The sequence below is a fragment of the Larimichthys crocea genome, chromosome VII, assembly GCF_000972845.2.
Source record: "Larimichthys crocea isolate SSNF chromosome VII, L_crocea_2.0, whole genome shotgun sequence".
Lineage (NCBI taxonomy): Eukaryota > Metazoa > Chordata > Actinopteri > Sciaenidae > Larimichthys > Larimichthys crocea.
This window is the reverse complement of record NC_040017.1, coordinates 16567491-16584840: the sequence shown is the minus strand read 5'-3', so window position 1 is coordinate 16584840 and position 17350 is coordinate 16567491. Positions and strand designations below refer to the sequence as shown.

The following is a 17350-nucleotide window of genomic DNA, read 5'->3' as shown; positions in this document are numbered from 1 at the left end:
ATGTTTTGGTGTGTGTTTTAAGCTCTGCAGAGAGAACAAGCAAGTCTAATATCTTACCTGTATAAAGTGACGATGTGCACTTAAACAGACGCATACAACACGTGACTGCAGACAAAAGAAGAGGAAATGGAAAGTGGCGCTCAGAAAAAGTGAAGTGACTGCACCTGAAGTGGGCGGGTCCTCTCCAAATAGGAGCGCTTGTTTTGTTCCTCCTCTGCCTCACATCTGATCAGGTGATTCTACAGTATACCTAAGAGTATTTCCATGTTTTTATCCAGAAGTGTCTCTCCTGTTAAATCTGTTACTTTACATTGTCAATTGAGTATTTTCATATTGTTATTTTATTTTATATATTTGGTTCTTTTTTTCTTTCTTCTTCTCTAAAGGCTAATGTATATTTTGGTATATGTTGCTTTATTGTTTTAATATCTCTCAGTGATTTGGCTTTCGCTGATTAGAGGTGCAACCGTGGTATTGTTTTGTAAATGGATTTAAAATTGTGATGTGAAACAAATATAAACACGATAAGGTTACGCACACTTTAATAATACAAAAGCCTTAAATTCTTATACACAAAACAGTTGACAGCATCATAGGACATTCTGGCCCCCCTTCAGGTTCCTGGCTGGTTCTGCTGGTTTAGTCCTCTTCAGCTGCTCTTGGCTGCAGACAATAAAACAGTAGATGTCATATTTATCTTGGTACGATGCCTGATAATACATGTTTCACTTCATCTCGTGTTAAACTTTTTGAAGTTCACTTTTTTTGATTTTTTTAAAATGATTTGTACGGCCAGTAGATGTCACTATAAAGCAATATGTAACTTGTCCCTTACCTTTGGGGTTTTTCCACAGTTGGCGAGCTTGTTGCCTTGAAAGAAAAATTAGATGGAGTGATTAGTTTTTTCCAAAAGTCATTTCATTGAAACAAAGCTGCTCTGATAATAACCGTGATAGAAACAAGAGGATGGGAATGAGCTATACATTTCAGCTTTCTTCACTCAATGAATGTGATTTCGGAGGCACTGTTGTTTGCATTCAGCCATTCTTTCCAGTAACATGCCATGTGATAACCCCATTCACTTTTGTCTTTTGTTTTCACTCCTAGACTTTACTTTTCTCTATAGCAGTAACACACACACACACACACACACACACAGCACAAAGGATGTAGTTGTTGACTTACCTGCCAACAGAATGATGGAAAGAAATACAATGACCCCGGCAAAGACCAGACCTCCAACACGTAGTGTATGGTAGTCTACAAAGTCACATAGGAGACTGTCACCACAACATCACTGTTACCTGTGGAAACTATTAGTGTACCCTCACTTCTCTCTCATTTTACCCCACCTTTGTCCTCTCTTTCCTTCACACCTTTTTAACCTTTTTAACCTCTGTCTCTCTCTGTTTTTTTTCTCTTCTTCTATTTTCCATTATGTCATGCCCCTTTGACATCTCCACAATCTAGCTCCTATTTTGTGCCTCTATCTCTCTACACATGACCCATCTAACGTTCATGTGTGCTGGCAGAAACTCCCTTTATCCTGTGCATGTTTTCTACATTCTTTCTTTTAAGATCCACTTTCAAAATTGGACTTACCATATACAAAGTCTGCATCGAGGTCAACGTTTGCACCTGGGGATAGACATGAAGTGGACATTGCTTATGAGAAACATTCAGGAAATGTATACACTGTCTTCCATTTTCTGGTTCAATTTCTAACTTACTATGCCATCCTATTACCAAACAGCCATATGTGCACAGTAGTGTTAGCAGTAGCAGTGCAGATTTTGTGAACATGATTAGCTGTGGCAGAATGCCCGAATGTGAGAATGTGAGTCTGAACCTGTGAGCCTTTGTCAAGTTATCAGGGGACTCTGTATGACCTATTTTAAGCTTCATATTGTTGTTCATCATCACCCAGCATATGGTACTTTAAACAAACAGTTAATAAGTCATCCCTGCATTACCCAGGTACATCATTTACACATGGTTGTTAGTGGTACTGAAGAATGGTGTCATGTTAAAGTGGCTCTTTCATACATTGCCTGTTTGCGCATATAATCAGCAGTTCAGCTGCAGTGTTACTTACCTGCAGAAGACATGATGTCTCGTCTGTGTGTGTGTGTGTGTTCAGTCGACAAAACTAGAGGGACATAATACAAACAGTTAGGCTGGTGATAACAGCAGGCACCAGCTGGTGATCCACCTATGTCTGCTGTTTTAAATACAACAACCGGGCACATCTTGTTTTTATGTGAAGACAATAAACATATTTACCATCAGATCTTGCATCTGAAAACTATTGTTTGCAAGAAAGAAGATTTGTGTGGATTTAGTTTCAATAGTCGCTCCATTTTAATTAGGGTAGTCACTTGCATAGGCTTGTTTAAATCGGCTTATTCACTTTAGATGAGATGCAGCTGAAACGCTCAGCAACTCTATACATACTGACAAATTGCCTCATTGGGTTCCCTACCACGGACTTAAGAGCAAAATGATTGCCTTGATCTTCACCGAGAACTTTAAGAGGCTAATGGCAATATTGATCCTCTCTCCCACACCCTTTCTTTCCCCATCCTTCACCCACACACACCCACACGTACTGTATGCAAGCTTCTCATTTGATCTACATCTCCTGACCTATAATCATTAACTTACACAGATTAACAGAGTAAAAATTTCCCTTGCTGTCTCCATTTTGTTAAAGTGTGCCACTGTGAATTGTGGACTTCAGAGCTTTCATTTATTATGTGTCTGGGCCTTTTCAACGCACCACTGAGCATAAGGGCACACCGGACAGTTACTCATTAATATATTACAGCTCCAATATTCATTAACCTTGAACCTTGCACAGTCTTGGAGAGGTTATAGATGGGGAAAGACAGAGTAGCTGTGGTGACGCCTGCCTAATAATGCAGAACTGATACCCAATGATTTTAGCAGATAACCGCAGCACCCCTAAAGTGCAGCAATGCATCACTGCTGAGATTTCTTCAATGGGGGAGTAATTAACAAGAGCAGTGACAACACAGTACTGTCTGTCCTCTAAACCCACTTTCACGACACACATTAATTAGAGCATGTGTGCTTTTATATTTTACCCCATTAAATAATGGAGCAACTTAACTTTTTATGGCGAGGATGCCAATAATTTCTATTTTACACAGAAATACACATTCCAAGACATGGTCTGACATCACGCTCATGAAAAACGTTGTCCTGTGATCCTGCAGTAACAGTTTATACTAATGTTTATGCATCTACAGTGCACACTACGGATTGAATTTTATGACCTGTGCATACATTTGTCTATAAGAAAGTAAATTACTACTCACCTGAGCTATTGAAGGCTCTGTATTACCTCTGTCCAGGCGTGTGTGCGTGTTTGTAGCCCTGTCTGCATCAGGGGCAGGTGCAGAACAAACTCCCACCCTCACAGATCCTCCCTCTCTGACACCCACCCACACACACACACACACACACACACACACACACACAAACGAACCACCTGTACACGCCCACAGCTACATTTCAGTCTAGCTGCTCAGTTACATATTTACAGTTATGTTGTGAAGTTTGTACTCTGACGCTAATAAAAAGCTTAAATCTGCCGACCTTTGGAATCACATAAGAAGATCAACACATTGCCGCTGGTGAGAAACACTTTTTCCTGACATAGTTTTAAAGCCCCAAGTAGCAGCTTATAACCTTGATTGACTTTGACAGGAAATAACCAGACTCATTTCAGATGCTGTTGGAGGTCTGCTGGTGGAATCTGATTCTATGTTCAAGCATTAAGATTTAAGATGAAGGCATTATGATGTGTGGTCAGACATACTTTTATTTATTTATGCTAAAAGCACAACAGATTGCTACACAACAAGGCCTCATGCGTAGAATGAACATAGTGTTTACTTGTACAGTGGTCGGCTTTAAAACAAGAATACTCAGATTTAAGATTGGTGAAAGCCTAACCTGACAGGAGATTCACAACAAAGACTGTTCATTTGTTCTCTCGCTATGACTTAGCTTACATTACTGCTATTATTAATGTGATAAATAATAACAATTTTAAGTTCTCTTAAACTCAGCACTCAAACTTTGTCTCTCTCTCTTTTTTTTTTTTTAGAAATGTAATACATGTATGACCATACAAAGCATTGTGACATTAGAGACACTGACTAAACAAGAAAGAGATAAGAAAGAAACCCAGGCTTCACAGATTTGCAGCAGTAGTGAGTGTATAAGGGAAAACTAATCATAGTCTGCCCAGTTTAGTTCATCTTGGCAGATCTGGTGACGGAGCAGTGGAGTGGACGTGTGTGGAGAGGAAGGCAGTGAGACAGCTGATGCAGGAGCTCCCTCCACTATACTGTAGATTCGGTGGAGGAGCTCGTGCAGATACCTGCAACCATTCCTGTGCTCAGTCAGAGAGCTGTGGCAGTTGAGATTGTCTTATATAAGGCTTATCACATTTACATGTAGAGAGACACATGCACTTGTGATACACACACAGTCATACATACTGTATACATAAACATAGACCTAAATGAATGATATTTAACGGTATTTCTTATCTGTAAACTATCTGTATTAATGTATATATATACTTATATATGTATGCAGTATATATGTATATATGTTATAATCCAAATGTGACAAACATTATCCAGGACATCTAACAAAATAAACAGCAAATTGACAAATCTCTAAAACCTAAAGGCAATAAATAGAAGTACAAAACAACAGAAGAACAGCACACCAAACAACATTAAAAAGTCTTCTGGGGCTTCAAAAGACAATCTTGTGTCAGAGGTGCTACTGGCTAAGACGAAGAACTGGAGTGAGAGACCGTCACAGAAAGGCACAGGAACAGACAAGAGCACTGAGGGACTGGCACAGTCACAACAACAGCACAACAGGCTAAAGGTTTGTCTTCAGGGCACAAGATATTTGTACATATTACACCTCTAAACATATACCTTCCCTCTTACCCTGTCATATACCCACTTATAATAATCATCAATTTATCTACTGTTATAGTAGCATGAAATTAAATAAAACTGATCATCATTGTAGAAGGCCATCCAGTCCGGTAGAGTTGCCTCAGTTCTCCGCTGCAGTCTCTGCAACCACTGTAGCTGAAAGAGGTCAAGGACGAGTGATTTAGTCAAAGCACAAATGCAAAACATTAAACTTTCCCACAATCATTTCTTCCTAAATGTTTTACTCCTTCTGTGCTGCTATTCTCCAAGGTGGTGAACCGCTGACCTTATTTTCAACAATACTATGAGCTCTGTTTCTTTTACATTTCAAGTACCGCACATAGGGACAGTTTCAAGGTATTTGATTTAAGTGTTATATTTCTGCTCCACTACATTCTGGAACTTTTTACAACTATGGTTATCAGTTACTTTGCAGATCAAGATGTTATATGCAAACACTATGGTATTGCTATATTTATAAGCAAAGTGTCTGAATACTTCTTCCACCGGTGCCCTCCAGACTACATTATGAGAAACAACCTGCGCAACTGAAACTTAATTGAGATTGGCAGCACAACAGTCTTGATGAAGGATATCAGAGCATCTTTGAACGGATTTGAAAGTACTGTACGAATGACCATTGCTGCTAACTTCATAAATTATGTTAGACTTGTTGGTGACTACTACATCAGCAAGAAATGTGATGGTATTTTGATCAGTGATGAGCTCTGTATTAGTTGGGTTTTTTCAGGATGGAGGAACCTGGTTTGGGCAAACGAGCAGCAGAACTGAGATGTGCATGTGGAAGAGAAGCATTCAGGCTGTAGATTTTGATTTCACAGAGAAATTAACAATACAATATACTTTCTAAAGATGCTGACTGTTTGCTGTAATAAATGACTGATTACAGTTAAACAACTCTTTGATCTGATTCTTAGATTATATTGAAGTGAAATCTGAAACAGCTGGGAAGGTATTAAATCAAGTATATAACTTTATATAACTTAAGTAAGCTCTCTCTCTCTCTCTCTCTGTGTGTGTGTGTGTGTGTGTGTTTGTCTGTCTCATATGTACAGTATCAGTATAGACAGTCCCTCTCCCTCCTCTCCTTTCTCCCCACTGTGCTATGGGCACTCCCAAAGGGAATCTCAATTATGGATGTGTGTCAGGGGTTGAACCAGAGGTGAGAGGAGCTGACAGAAGAGTTTACATGTGCGTCTTACCCTTGGGGACAACCAGGTTCTCCTCTTGTTTCTCTTCATCTCCAGGGGCCCTAAGGAGGAGATCCACGGGTTGTCACGGTAACCATATCATTGTAGTATAAAAAGCCCTTAAACAGTCAAGCATTTAGAGGAGGGGGGGTACACTTACCTGGGCTTCTGGTTGATACTACAGCGGCATCGTCGACCTATAAATATAAGAAATCATTACCCGTCTTGATCAGAGGTCTAATTAGTTGGATGTGTTATCAGTACCACATGGTGTAGTAACATGATGTGGAAATGCAATAATGATTAATTAATTTATTATTAATTATTTTTAATGTGATTGTAACGCTTGATCACATGGCGTGCATGTACGCATAATAAAATGATGCACATACACACACAGAGGTTAACTTACTAAGAATGAGAAGAATGCCCAGTGTGAACAACACCACAGCAAATGCCAACCCTCCGATCCTCAGGCTCTCGTAATCTACAGAGGATGTTGATGCCAGAATGCCACACAGAGAGACGCAGGGGAAATAATTGTAATCAATTAGTGTCTCGAAAACGCACTGCTGATGGCCTGTGCTCACAGAAAACACATATTTTTCCAAACTTACCATAAATAAATGGATTTTCAACTTTCTCTTTGGCATCTGTAAAAAATAAAATAAAAAGGAAACTACACATTTAGAACCAAGGTGTTCACATTTCATCAGTGTTGTAATTAAAGATGGTGAAATGAATCCATTTCCTAGGTGCTAATCCTGTCCCCATGCTATTTATTTATTTATCTCTTGTTACAGTATACACTTGTAAAGTATTTTTATTTTAAAAATGTATTGAATCAAATCAAAATGATTTATTGTGACCAGCTAACCTCACCCATCATGTAAAACAACACTTGACTGTTAGCTAGCGTTTACATTTCCAAACAATGTGGTTGAGGTCCAACCTTTCCATTCAACCCTTATACTTCTTCATGATATGACACTGTAGTTGAGGAATATTTATGTAAAGTTGAACAAGTTGCATTCACTAAGTCACTTTTCAGCAGTCCAATCACATGTGAAGGATTTAAATCACTCATAAAGTTCATTCACATCTCTTTTACATGGAAATCAGAGTACAGAAAACAACCTTAGCTGTTCTGTAGTTGCCATGTGCAGATGCAAAAAGTAAGGCTTTAAAAAAATGGATGTAATTAAGGGTTTTGCGGGATCATCCAATACTGATATTCTCGTCCGGAAATAGGATTTGGAAAAAGTATTGTTTACACTCACACTCACACTCACACTCACACATTATCATCTCTCTTTCCTACCAAACGACCACTCTCAACTCTTCAGCATTGATTTCACTCCATAAAAATCCATTTCTAATCAACACACAGTTGGGTGTGCGGGTTTGTGACATCTTCCACTGTTCACTGTAGTGGAGCAATCCATAAGGGTCTGATGTGATCCAGAAACCAATAGACCCATCTATGTGGCTGTATCTGAGGCGTTACCCCCATTAGAGGTAAGATCAAGGGTACTCACCCTGTGTGCTGGGGTCTACAGCTGAGAGGCAGCGAAGAGGGGAAGTGGTTTGCGTCAGAGTGTAGGAGGGAAAAGGAGAAGAAAGAAACAGGAAATTAGAGAGCTCATCTATTTGTAGTCTGTGACTAAATGTTTTTACTTGCATTACATTTAATCATACACTATAAACAGACCTCACACACACAGTCAGTGACTAACCAGTCTATGACACCCACATGTAAAGCCCTAAAGAAGTAATTGATGTTTTGCCATATGAGCCCACACCCATTGGCAAGTGCCTCTTCATGTGCCTTTCCACTCCCTACCCCAACACTGCCTCCCTATGGACAATTAGTGTGTCTGCACATGTGTGTTTGTATGCACGGATGTGTGTGTGTGCGTATGCTTTGTGACAAGGGAGGTACTTACCAGCCACACACACCAGGAATGAAGAGAGGAAGAGCAAAATAGTTTCCATGGCAACTGTTGACATAGAGTAATAAAGAGGGAGGGTGAGAGAGAAAGAAAGAACGACAACAAAAAATACAGTGAGAGGTCTGTTTTACTACTCCACAGCACGTATATCAACGATCAACCTGGGACATGAACAGCAACAATAACAATGAACACGTACAGTTTATATATATACGACACAGACTATGACCACACAAGCACACATACGGTAAGTGGGGTTTGAAAGTGGGAATCACACCACACAGTACCGGCTCTATCCAAACCCCTGGAGTTTAACTGATGTAAAAGGCCTACGGATATATTTTTTATCTTGCATAACGATCCATGTTCAGAGCCTGCTTACACGTTCTCTTTTCCTTGCAGAGATTACTCCTTCATCCCTGTGGACACCACACAACCTTGGCCTATTTTCATGTAGGCTATTCAATACACACACGCCAACTGTGTCTTCTACAAAATGTGTTCATGTTAAACTATTCTGCATTGGCAAATACATATTGGCAAAGGTGTAAATACACCCAGATACTATGTTAACTATATTATATTGTTTGTTGCTTTGCCCATGATAGACTGTGATAGATAGATGGTTTATCCAATCACCTGGCCTGTATTTTTTTTTTTACAAACAGTTTCCAACAATGAAAGGTCAACTCCCAAGATGGTTCTGAGTGACAGACAGGTTAAGTCACCAAGTGATGGACTCTAATGATTTCAGCTAGCACAATATTCGTGGCTTTAAATAAAATCAAACCCTTGGATGGATTGGATTGAAATTTGGAGGCCTGCACACATCATTGTGTGCCCCTTAAACAACTTTCAACTTGCTAATTAATTAATTAATGCTAGCATCCTGATGGTGAAAATAAAATCAAAAGACATTACATCAGCATGTTAAAACTGTCATTGTAAAGCATATATGTGTTAGCATATGTTCCATATATGTGTTAGCATATGTTCCATATGTGCCAACATGGCTGTAGACACTTGTTTTGATCATGGTGATATCTAACTGATCTGCAAAATATTTCATTTGAATATTTCTCAGAAATGCCCTGACTTGTTTTTCACACTATAATATATGTCTGAAACTAAACTGTGATTGAGGTTTTATGGTTGTTCTTGAGAATCAAAATAAAGCTCTTGATTAATGAAAAAGCACTTTGTGCCACTCTCGACTTGATTTAAACGTTGCAATTTCTTCCTTTTCTTTCATTCAGTGTCATAGGCAAATGTCTAGGTCCTTTCTACAACTATAAAACTCCTACAAAGACAGGTTTGAAATGTCTACAACTTTCTTTTTCTGATATTTCAATAAAGCAATGCCCAGAGCATTTAGAGATGCACAAATGCACACATGGTAGGAACAAGTCATATAGAAATATGTGTGGATGATATAATTTCCTATCAAATTCTCCAACGCAAAATATGTTTCTAGTAAAGTTTTATAAATTAACTTCTGGAAGCCAAACAAATAAAGGGGCTTGTATACTCAGAACTGTTGATGGTTGAGTATCCTCAGGAAAGCACCTCTCGTCAGACCTTTCTGTCGCAGTATTAAGTGAGAATGCACCCAACAATTTCTATATTTCTCTGAAACCTACAATCTGATGTTCGCACTTACTTCTCACTTGACTGGCCAGCCGTAAGGAGGTGAGAAAGTAAAGCCAGTTGGAACTTCTCCCTCTAGATCTCTCTTTTTTTCCATTTGTTACACATCTATTTGTGGCACTTCTGTGAACAACCTAGTGCAACTCTATGTATACCTTCCAGGAGAGACTGTTTACTTTCATCTTCATATTTAAACAATATCACGTTTCCCCCCCTCTCTATCACTCCTGTCTGGCTTTTCACTGCTTGTTCTGATTGGTTAACCCAGTATTGAGAGTAATGGTTCAGTACAGATGGGCTACAAGATTTGACTGCAATGCGTTTGATGAAGCTTATCAAAGCTCTAGACACAAACCATGTCTCAAGCCTTTAAGGGTCCAAATGGCTTGTTTGACTCAGGCTTGACCACTCTTGTTTGAGAGAACCACCTGTCTGCCTCCATGCCTTTATTCATTTTCATTCGTCTGTCTAACTAGCTTTCGCTTGACTGGGTCCAATTATGTCTATCCACCCATCTGGCTGTTTGTCTGTCCTCAACCATATTAGTGGTAGAGGATATAGTGCACTTAAATGAACACAGTCCATTATAGTCATTAGCTGAGGTACTGGCTGTAGCTTTCCTTTCTCGTTGCTGTTTGTATGTTGGTGCTCAGCATATTGATTTGTGAGCCCTCATACAGATCTGAGCAGCACACTGCTAACTGGGACATTTATGAAATAATATGGCACAAGATGACATCTGAGGGATTTCAGGCCTTTGGCATCAATTAGTCTAATGGCATTCATAGAATACATTTTCATACAATATGTTTGATTTGATATTTCTGAATGGAGTGCATTGATTTTTGACCTTGTGAGGTGTTTCCTCAAGGTCTTTTTAACTGTCAAGTTGAATATTTTTTTATAAAAAGATATATGGTGCAACTTTTACAGTTTAGTTAAAACCACAGCCAGATATGAATGATAGGATATGACAGTATAGTCTTTGAAGGCATGCCTGTCAAAGTTTGAAAGAGACATATTTTCTTCACATCAGAGGTGATGATTGATGGTTGGCCCCAAACTGTACAACACTTACATTCAGTCCAGACACTTTAATTAATTAACACTGATCCAGCTCACGTACAGCAGGCAGGGAAATTATTCATGCTTGGACAGGTGTGCCCTTTACACAGCAGCTTATTGATGCTACTATTAAAGAAGATAATGTAAATGTTTTACAAGATCCTTTTCACGTTAAAACGATATATTTCATTATATATTTTTAAAGATCTGTTTATATTCCAGTACCTATCCACCTTTAATGTTAGAGTTAAATACTGCCTAATTTATTTACATCTCCGTCACTTATTATGTTAGCATTACTGTAAAGTAAGTCTGTCTTTATGTGTGAGAAGTGACCTACAGAGCCTAGTGAAGTAGAAAGTTGTGAGGAGATACAGAGGTAACGTGTTAGCATGTGTATGTATCACAGGATGTAATATAAACTCTTACAGTAAGTACCAGGATGTGGGTGTGGAAAGTACGATGTAAACAGATGATGTGAAACATTAGTCAAGCAAGCATTTCTAGTAAAAAACAAACAAAAAAAAAGTCTAGACTAGAGGTCTAGTATAGTAATTACTGTAGACACCCATGTTTTATTCTCTATTCTCTATGTTACAGACCTGTGAAACCACGAGGCAGAAACCTGCCTGGAACAGATGTCTATCCTTTACCATATAAACATACCTGAAAGAATTACAGATCTTAAAAAGTAACTTGTATTTGAAAAAAACTACAGCTGCTGTTAGGACTCAGATATATATTTTTTTAATCTTTTATGTCAAATTCATGCTTCAACGTTTTCAAAATACTGGATACTGAATGAAATCATTTGTACTGTGATCAACACCATATTAAAGTTATAATTGAATATGTTATTAAAGTGAAACAGAAATGTGTTGTGTTGCTTATAGTCATTATTTACTAGCTGTGGTAAATCATTGCTAGTGAAGCTCTTTAGCATTTTAATTGTCATTGATGTTCAATGGACCCCTCTGCCTGCACAAACAGGAAAAATACATTTTTCGTGAAACCTTTGTGAAAGAACATGAATGAAGACATGAATATATTCATCAAGTACCACACTTAAAAATGAATTAAAAATGTCTAAAACTCTCTTTATAAACAAAGCACTTTATTCATATCAGAAGAAGTGGAAATAATAATAATGATGATGATGATGATGATAATAATAATAATAATAATAATAATAATAATAATAATATAAAAGTATTGGTATTCTGAAGTGTCAGATGGTGATTGAGCTGTATGGTAAATGACATGTCTCCTTGTGGATTCCCAGACTTTTCTCATGCTGCTGGTGGTTACTGTTCAGGTTGCCTCTTGGCTGATGCACAACAACCAACAACTTCCTACTCTGATCCAGATACAGCTGAGATTCAGCAGGTCACTCTAAAAAAAAGAGAGCAGTTCAGTCAGCCAAGTTCAGTGTTACTTGTAAGACAAATACATAGCAATATTATAGTGTATCTGTGTGTTGGATCAGCCTAGCAGACAATATCTCTTGTGTAGGGATGTGTTGGCTTGTATACAGGAAGTAGTTAGTGCTAACACATGTGAAATGTGTAGTCATGGCAACAGCTACACACAGTGCAATAATTATAGCAAATCATTTATTCAATCAGTTATTGAACCAGAAACTGATTACACAGAACATTGACTTGGACTGTAACTTAATCATGCAGTCTCAGTTGAAAAAAGCCATATTTTGTGAGACTCTGTGGTTTACAGTACAATTCAAGACTATAAGATCAGGAGATGTTACACTGGAACAGTAATAATAGTATTGCAGTATGCTAAATATGAATCAGAATGGAAAGTTTTTGAGTGTCCTTTATTATTACAACATTACCCAACATTGCTTTGTTCTGTTAGAAGCCTAACATACAGTCTAACATACAGAATACACAGTAAAACAACATAAAACTGGGAAAAACTTACAGTTAATTTGGGTCACGAGCAGCCAGTAATGGTCCATCCATGAGTCAGCCCTCCATAAAACAGATGCAGTTTTCCAGTTGTTGTGACTTAGTTCCAGTCATATTCCCATTACAAATGATGATGGGAGGACATTTGTGCCGGTCTGTCCAACTCAGAGCAAAGCACTTTTCAGGCTTAGCTCTTAGCTTTGACGTAACGCTAATATAAGAGGTCCAGCACTTGCAGGAGGAATAAGTGGCGACCTTCTGGCACTCTAGTTACCCAGATATATGTGCACAAACACTGACAAATTAAGTTTTTCATAATATAATCCCCTATTACCCTTTTTTAAAGTGGAAATCATTTAAACACACCATAATTTGTCTTTGAAAGAGTATTCAGAACAATCAATAAGCCAGTCAAACAGGTTTCACTGTTTCTCAGGAATGTGTACTGCTTTAGAGTGCTGCAAGCCAGACCTTTCAGTGACTGAATGATTTCCTGCCATTGCAAATTTGATTGATTTCTAGATCTTTAAGGGTTCTTCTTTAGGGTAATACTGTGGCTGTGTTACTGGCTACTATGATGAGATATTGTTTGGTACATTTGACCTTTACTAGCAACAGGAGTCTCTCTTAACTGCTCATCCTTGTCTCCCAGTCATTACATGTTGCCCAACTGCTGTGAAAACCTCAATACATCTGAGAGGATATGGAATTACTCTCTCCCTTCTATTTTTATTTTTATTTTTCAATGAATAACTACAACTACAAAAGTTTGGCCAATTATATTACAATATTACAATATTGTCTATTAGGCAGCTACTTTGCAGTAGCTCCCCCCATTTCAAGCAGTGTAAAGATAGGTCTGTCAATGTGAGAGTAATGGAAAGGCAGAATGTTGGTAGGAAAGATATGATTTAGCTGGTGGATGGAGTGGGGTGTGATGCCCTCTTGTGCCTCTTCTCACTAAGAGACTTGTTAATGGCATAGATATGGCACTAAGTGTTCAGGGTTAAGTGGCCCATTGGACAACCTCCACAGATCCTCGAGGGACCAGGGATATTCTAGGGTTAAAGGCCAAGCAATCAGTCAGACTCAAAATACTAGCTGTCCATTCACACCAAAACATCTGTCCCTCTTTTTTTTTTACAGAGAAAGGAAGCAGACCTTGAATGAACCTGTCATTGTTTTCTAAATGATTACTATGAACTATTAAACGGTGACTGTCACTAAATGCCTTTTGTTGTATGGAGGCCCAGGATGTCCGTAAAGAGAAAAATTAGGCCATGTTTTAGCGCACTCAAAATGTTATTGTGTTTGCACAAGATACAATTTGTTCAATTTGTGCACACGTGACAGTGAGCAAGATAGACCAGCCTTTCCTACTGAAGCATTAAGTACAGTACATCTTGCTCAGGTATTATGGGTGGCATGTTTTCCACACCCACATATTCTTAAACACAAACACAATGGGCTTGCCAGCCTGCCAACTGTTCACTGACGATTAAAGACTAAACAATAAAATCCACCTTAACTTGGCATTGATTTCTTCACCATAACAAAGCCTGCATTAAGCGCATAGGTAGACTATTACCATGCAACTACAACACATCTTAATCCAAGTATCATTGTATCCTGTGACTATCAAAACACAGTAATTAATCATATCTATCTAAATACAGTATATACATTTGTCTAGCTATCGCCACTCCAGGCCTCCTCTGTAATTTAGACATAACATATCTTTGGCGACTCTGTAGGCCTACGACAATTTCTTCCTATATACCAGTACGAATAAGCCTGATTTGTCGATGTAGCTCTATTTTATTATGTATTTGTTAATAACTAAGTTTTCTGACCAATTATTTTGACCCTCACATAAATAAAGAATATGATAAGATCACGGTAAAGAATATAACCTTTGTTATTCTGTGATACGAATCTCGTCTGTGAGGGAGTATTTTAACTGTCAGTGGGTCAGTGTCACGTTTGTCCCATGAGAATCCTTTTGGGTTTTTGGCAGCATGGCAATGCCTAGTGTAATGTATCATGCAGCTTTTCAGCAGCAGCCTTTCTCCCTCTAGGTGTGATACATGGCACCTAAGCAGTTGCCTCTCCATCTTTCCTTAACCTACCTTATCTGCACTATTGTTTAGCAATATTAAGTTCCAGTGCCAGGTTCCTGTTTGTGTGAGGTGAGTACAAGAAAGGGACAGGCAGGGCGACTGTATCTGTTTAGGAAGGACAAGGAAATAGCAGGAAAGGGAGGATGTTTTCTGTAATGTGGGGACAAGAAAGGGGCAAGCTGAAAGACAGTGAGAATGGGAAACAAGCAGACAGGGACAGACATTATCTGGCAGGAGAGTAGAAGGCGAAGGGCATGCAGAGGAGACACTGTCTGAGAAGAAAGGACAGGAGAAGGGCAGTCTTTTGTAGGTTAGTGGCATCTCCTGTATAAAATACACCAAACGTTAAAAAGAAAGGTCAGGAAATGTGATGCAGTAGAGGAGGAAACAGGAAGGCAATCAAAGGCAATGTGAGACAGTAATGTAGACTAGAGTTCAGGAAAAATACTATCTGGCAAATGTAAATCTCAGACAAGCTTAAGCTCAGTGTGACACAAACTTTTATAACACAAACATCTAAAATAACAACAATTAACTGATGAATTACGGGAAACAGACAAGGTCAATGTAAGAAGAACCTAACTGAAATGATGCAGTGTGCCTACTGTGTCTATTGTATGTGTGTCTTCTCGTGAGACCACACCCCACAAGCCCCTAACTATGTTTTTAGTGTGATCAGATGCTGTCCTCTTGGATGATAGTGTGATTCATGTGCAAGGTTTTAAATTTAAGGTTGCCATTTTGCCAAATCTCCCCATTTCACTCTACTCTTTTTTGAGTGTGCAGGTTTATGATTTACGTCCATTTCATGACATTGATAACAAATCAAATATAAAAGTCAATTAAAGTATTTTCTATTTTTCAACATTAATAATAAAAATAAATGTAGGTTGCCTAAGTAGGTTATACCACAGGTCTCTATAGCCTTTGTGGGGGGGGGGGGGGGGCGACACACAACTTGCCCTTCTATACAGTATCTGCTATCATAATGATGTTATATCACCATGACAACAATGTGCGTCGTTCCATAGTGTCCTGTCATCTCCATGGTAACTGTCTCCAAATGAAAAAAATCCTAGCGCCGAACAAGAAATAGGTTAAGATGACATATCGCATCACATCACAAGGACAACCGGAGTCCTCACATCAGCAGGAGGAAGGGGTGTGGCACGCAGCTTTAAAGTCTGGCTGGCATCCTGTCGGTTTCCAAGCTAAATCACGTTCGCGTATTCATAAATACGTCAGTTATATAGGGGGTGGTGTGAATTCAGCTGCTTTTGGCTGATACCTGTGCGCGCCGACAACAATAACGCACACATAACCTCTCCATTACGACGCGAACGCACAGCACGGATGACGCTGACAGGTTTCTATACCAAAAACGGACTCACAATAAACAGTTGTCATAATATATTTCAACATCCAGTGTGTGACGTCTGAGCATTCATCCACTTTTGCGCCCCTCAACCTGTGGATCATCTGATGGAGGAGAAGAAGAACGAGCCACCATCCGCTTTCATTCCCATTTAACTAGCAGTGACATCATACCAGACATGTGATATTTGGTTTTCTGTTACAAGGTTACAGTCGCGTGACTCAATTAATCACCCTTGGTTATAAGGCTCTGATCTATATTAGCAAATATGTTTTGTTTTTGTCGCGCAGCCAGTAAAGCCTATAGTAATCAATGGCAGTAGACACACCCTTATCCTATACAATGATAGACAACAAGTAGCGGTGTAAATGGCATCTCTGCAAGTTAATGAGACAATGTCCAGCAGTGGATAAAGACTGTCAACACCACACATGTTGGCGTAGTAATAATTCCACTCATAAACATGCGCGATTCACTAGAAATCACACTAATTACATTAAATATTTACACTCACATTAAAGCTACTGGAAATAAATGAGGATAAAAAAAAGAATCCTTCCCTTCCGATCAGTCTTTTATATGTATTATGACCCCTCCTGACTCTCATTTCTCGAAAAAAAAAAAAGAACAATAACAATAACACCATGTTAAGGCATCAAATATGCGCGCTTATCAACTTACCTCCTGTTTCACCAGCGGACAGTTGGCCAACAAACTGAAGTCCACCCACAAAAACAAAAAGAAAAAAAAAAAAAAGAAAAAAAAAATCAATCAGCTTGTCTCACAAGGCTTTTGTTCCAAATATTCTCATCTGTCAATATGTGCACAGTCCACACATCTACTTGTCTTGAAAAAATAGATGTGATGGATAACAACGTGACTGCTTATTCAGTGCGTTGAACCCACTCTGTCGCTCCCTCTCCCTCCCTCCCAGCCTCCCTCTCTTTCACACACACACACAGACACACACACCCATCATAGCATAACCCCTAGCATAATGCCAGCCCCCCATGTGTGACTGACAGCTTGTGATGGTCTTGTGTTCCTGCTTTATATATGGT

General features: G+C 38.9%; 2 protein-coding genes across 2 annotated transcripts; both read right to left on the bottom strand.

Annotated features, from left to right (window-relative positions):
• Positions 1-525: 525 nt before the first annotated feature.
• On the bottom strand, positions 526-3318 carry LOC109141979 (sodium/potassium-transporting ATPase subunit gamma-like). The gene is made up of 5 exons (XM_019274255.2): positions 2096-3318; positions 1603-1638; positions 1186-1260; positions 836-870; positions 526-663 (listed from the first exon to the last, which is right to left on the bottom strand). The coding sequence occupies exons 1-5, from the start codon at positions 2247-2249 to the stop codon at positions 640-642; spliced, it is 324 nt and encodes a 107-aa protein (XP_019129800.1). The 5' UTR covers positions 2250-3318; the 3' UTR covers positions 526-639.
• Positions 3319-3824: 506 nt separating this feature from the next.
• Positions 3825-17241, bottom strand: fxyd6 (FXYD domain containing ion transport regulator 6). Its single transcript, XM_010729612.3, has 8 exons — positions 16971-17241; positions 8149-8202; positions 7741-7761; positions 6820-6855; positions 6615-6689; positions 6363-6399; positions 6215-6264; positions 3825-5147 (listed from the first exon to the last, which is right to left on the bottom strand). The coding sequence occupies exons 2-8, from the start codon at positions 8195-8197 to the stop codon at positions 5113-5115; spliced, it is 303 nt and encodes a 100-aa protein (XP_010727914.1). The 5' UTR covers positions 8198-8202; positions 16971-17241; the 3' UTR covers positions 3825-5112.
• Positions 17242-17350: the final 109 nt, after the last annotated feature.

Excerpts from the sequence above, each read along its gene's own strand:
- fxyd6 (XM_010729612.3), bottom strand. The coding sequence starts at position 8,197 with ATGGAAACTATTTTGCTCTTCCTCTCTTCATTCCTGGTGTGTGTGGCT. Across the intron at positions 6,400-6,614 it reads GGGCATTCTTCTCATTCTTA|GTCGACGATGCCGCTGTAGT; the intron begins GTAAGTTAACCT and ends TTATATTTATAG. Across the intron at positions 5,148-6,214 it reads GAACCTGGTTGTCCCCAAGG|CTACAGTGGTTGCAGAGACT; the intron begins GTAAGACGCACA and ends GACCTCTTTCAG.
- LOC109141979 (XM_019274255.2), bottom strand. The coding sequence starts at position 2,249 with ATGTGCCCGGTTGTTGTATTTAAAACAGCAGACATAGGTGGATCACCA. Across the intron at positions 1,639-2,095 it reads AGACATCATGTCTTCTGCAG|GTGCAAACGTTGACCTCGAT; the intron begins GTAAGTAACACT and ends GTCTATCCCCAG. Across the intron at positions 1,261-1,602 it reads CGATGCAGACTTTGTATATG|ACTACCATACACTACGTGTT; the intron begins GTAAGTCCAATT and ends GTGACTTTGTAG.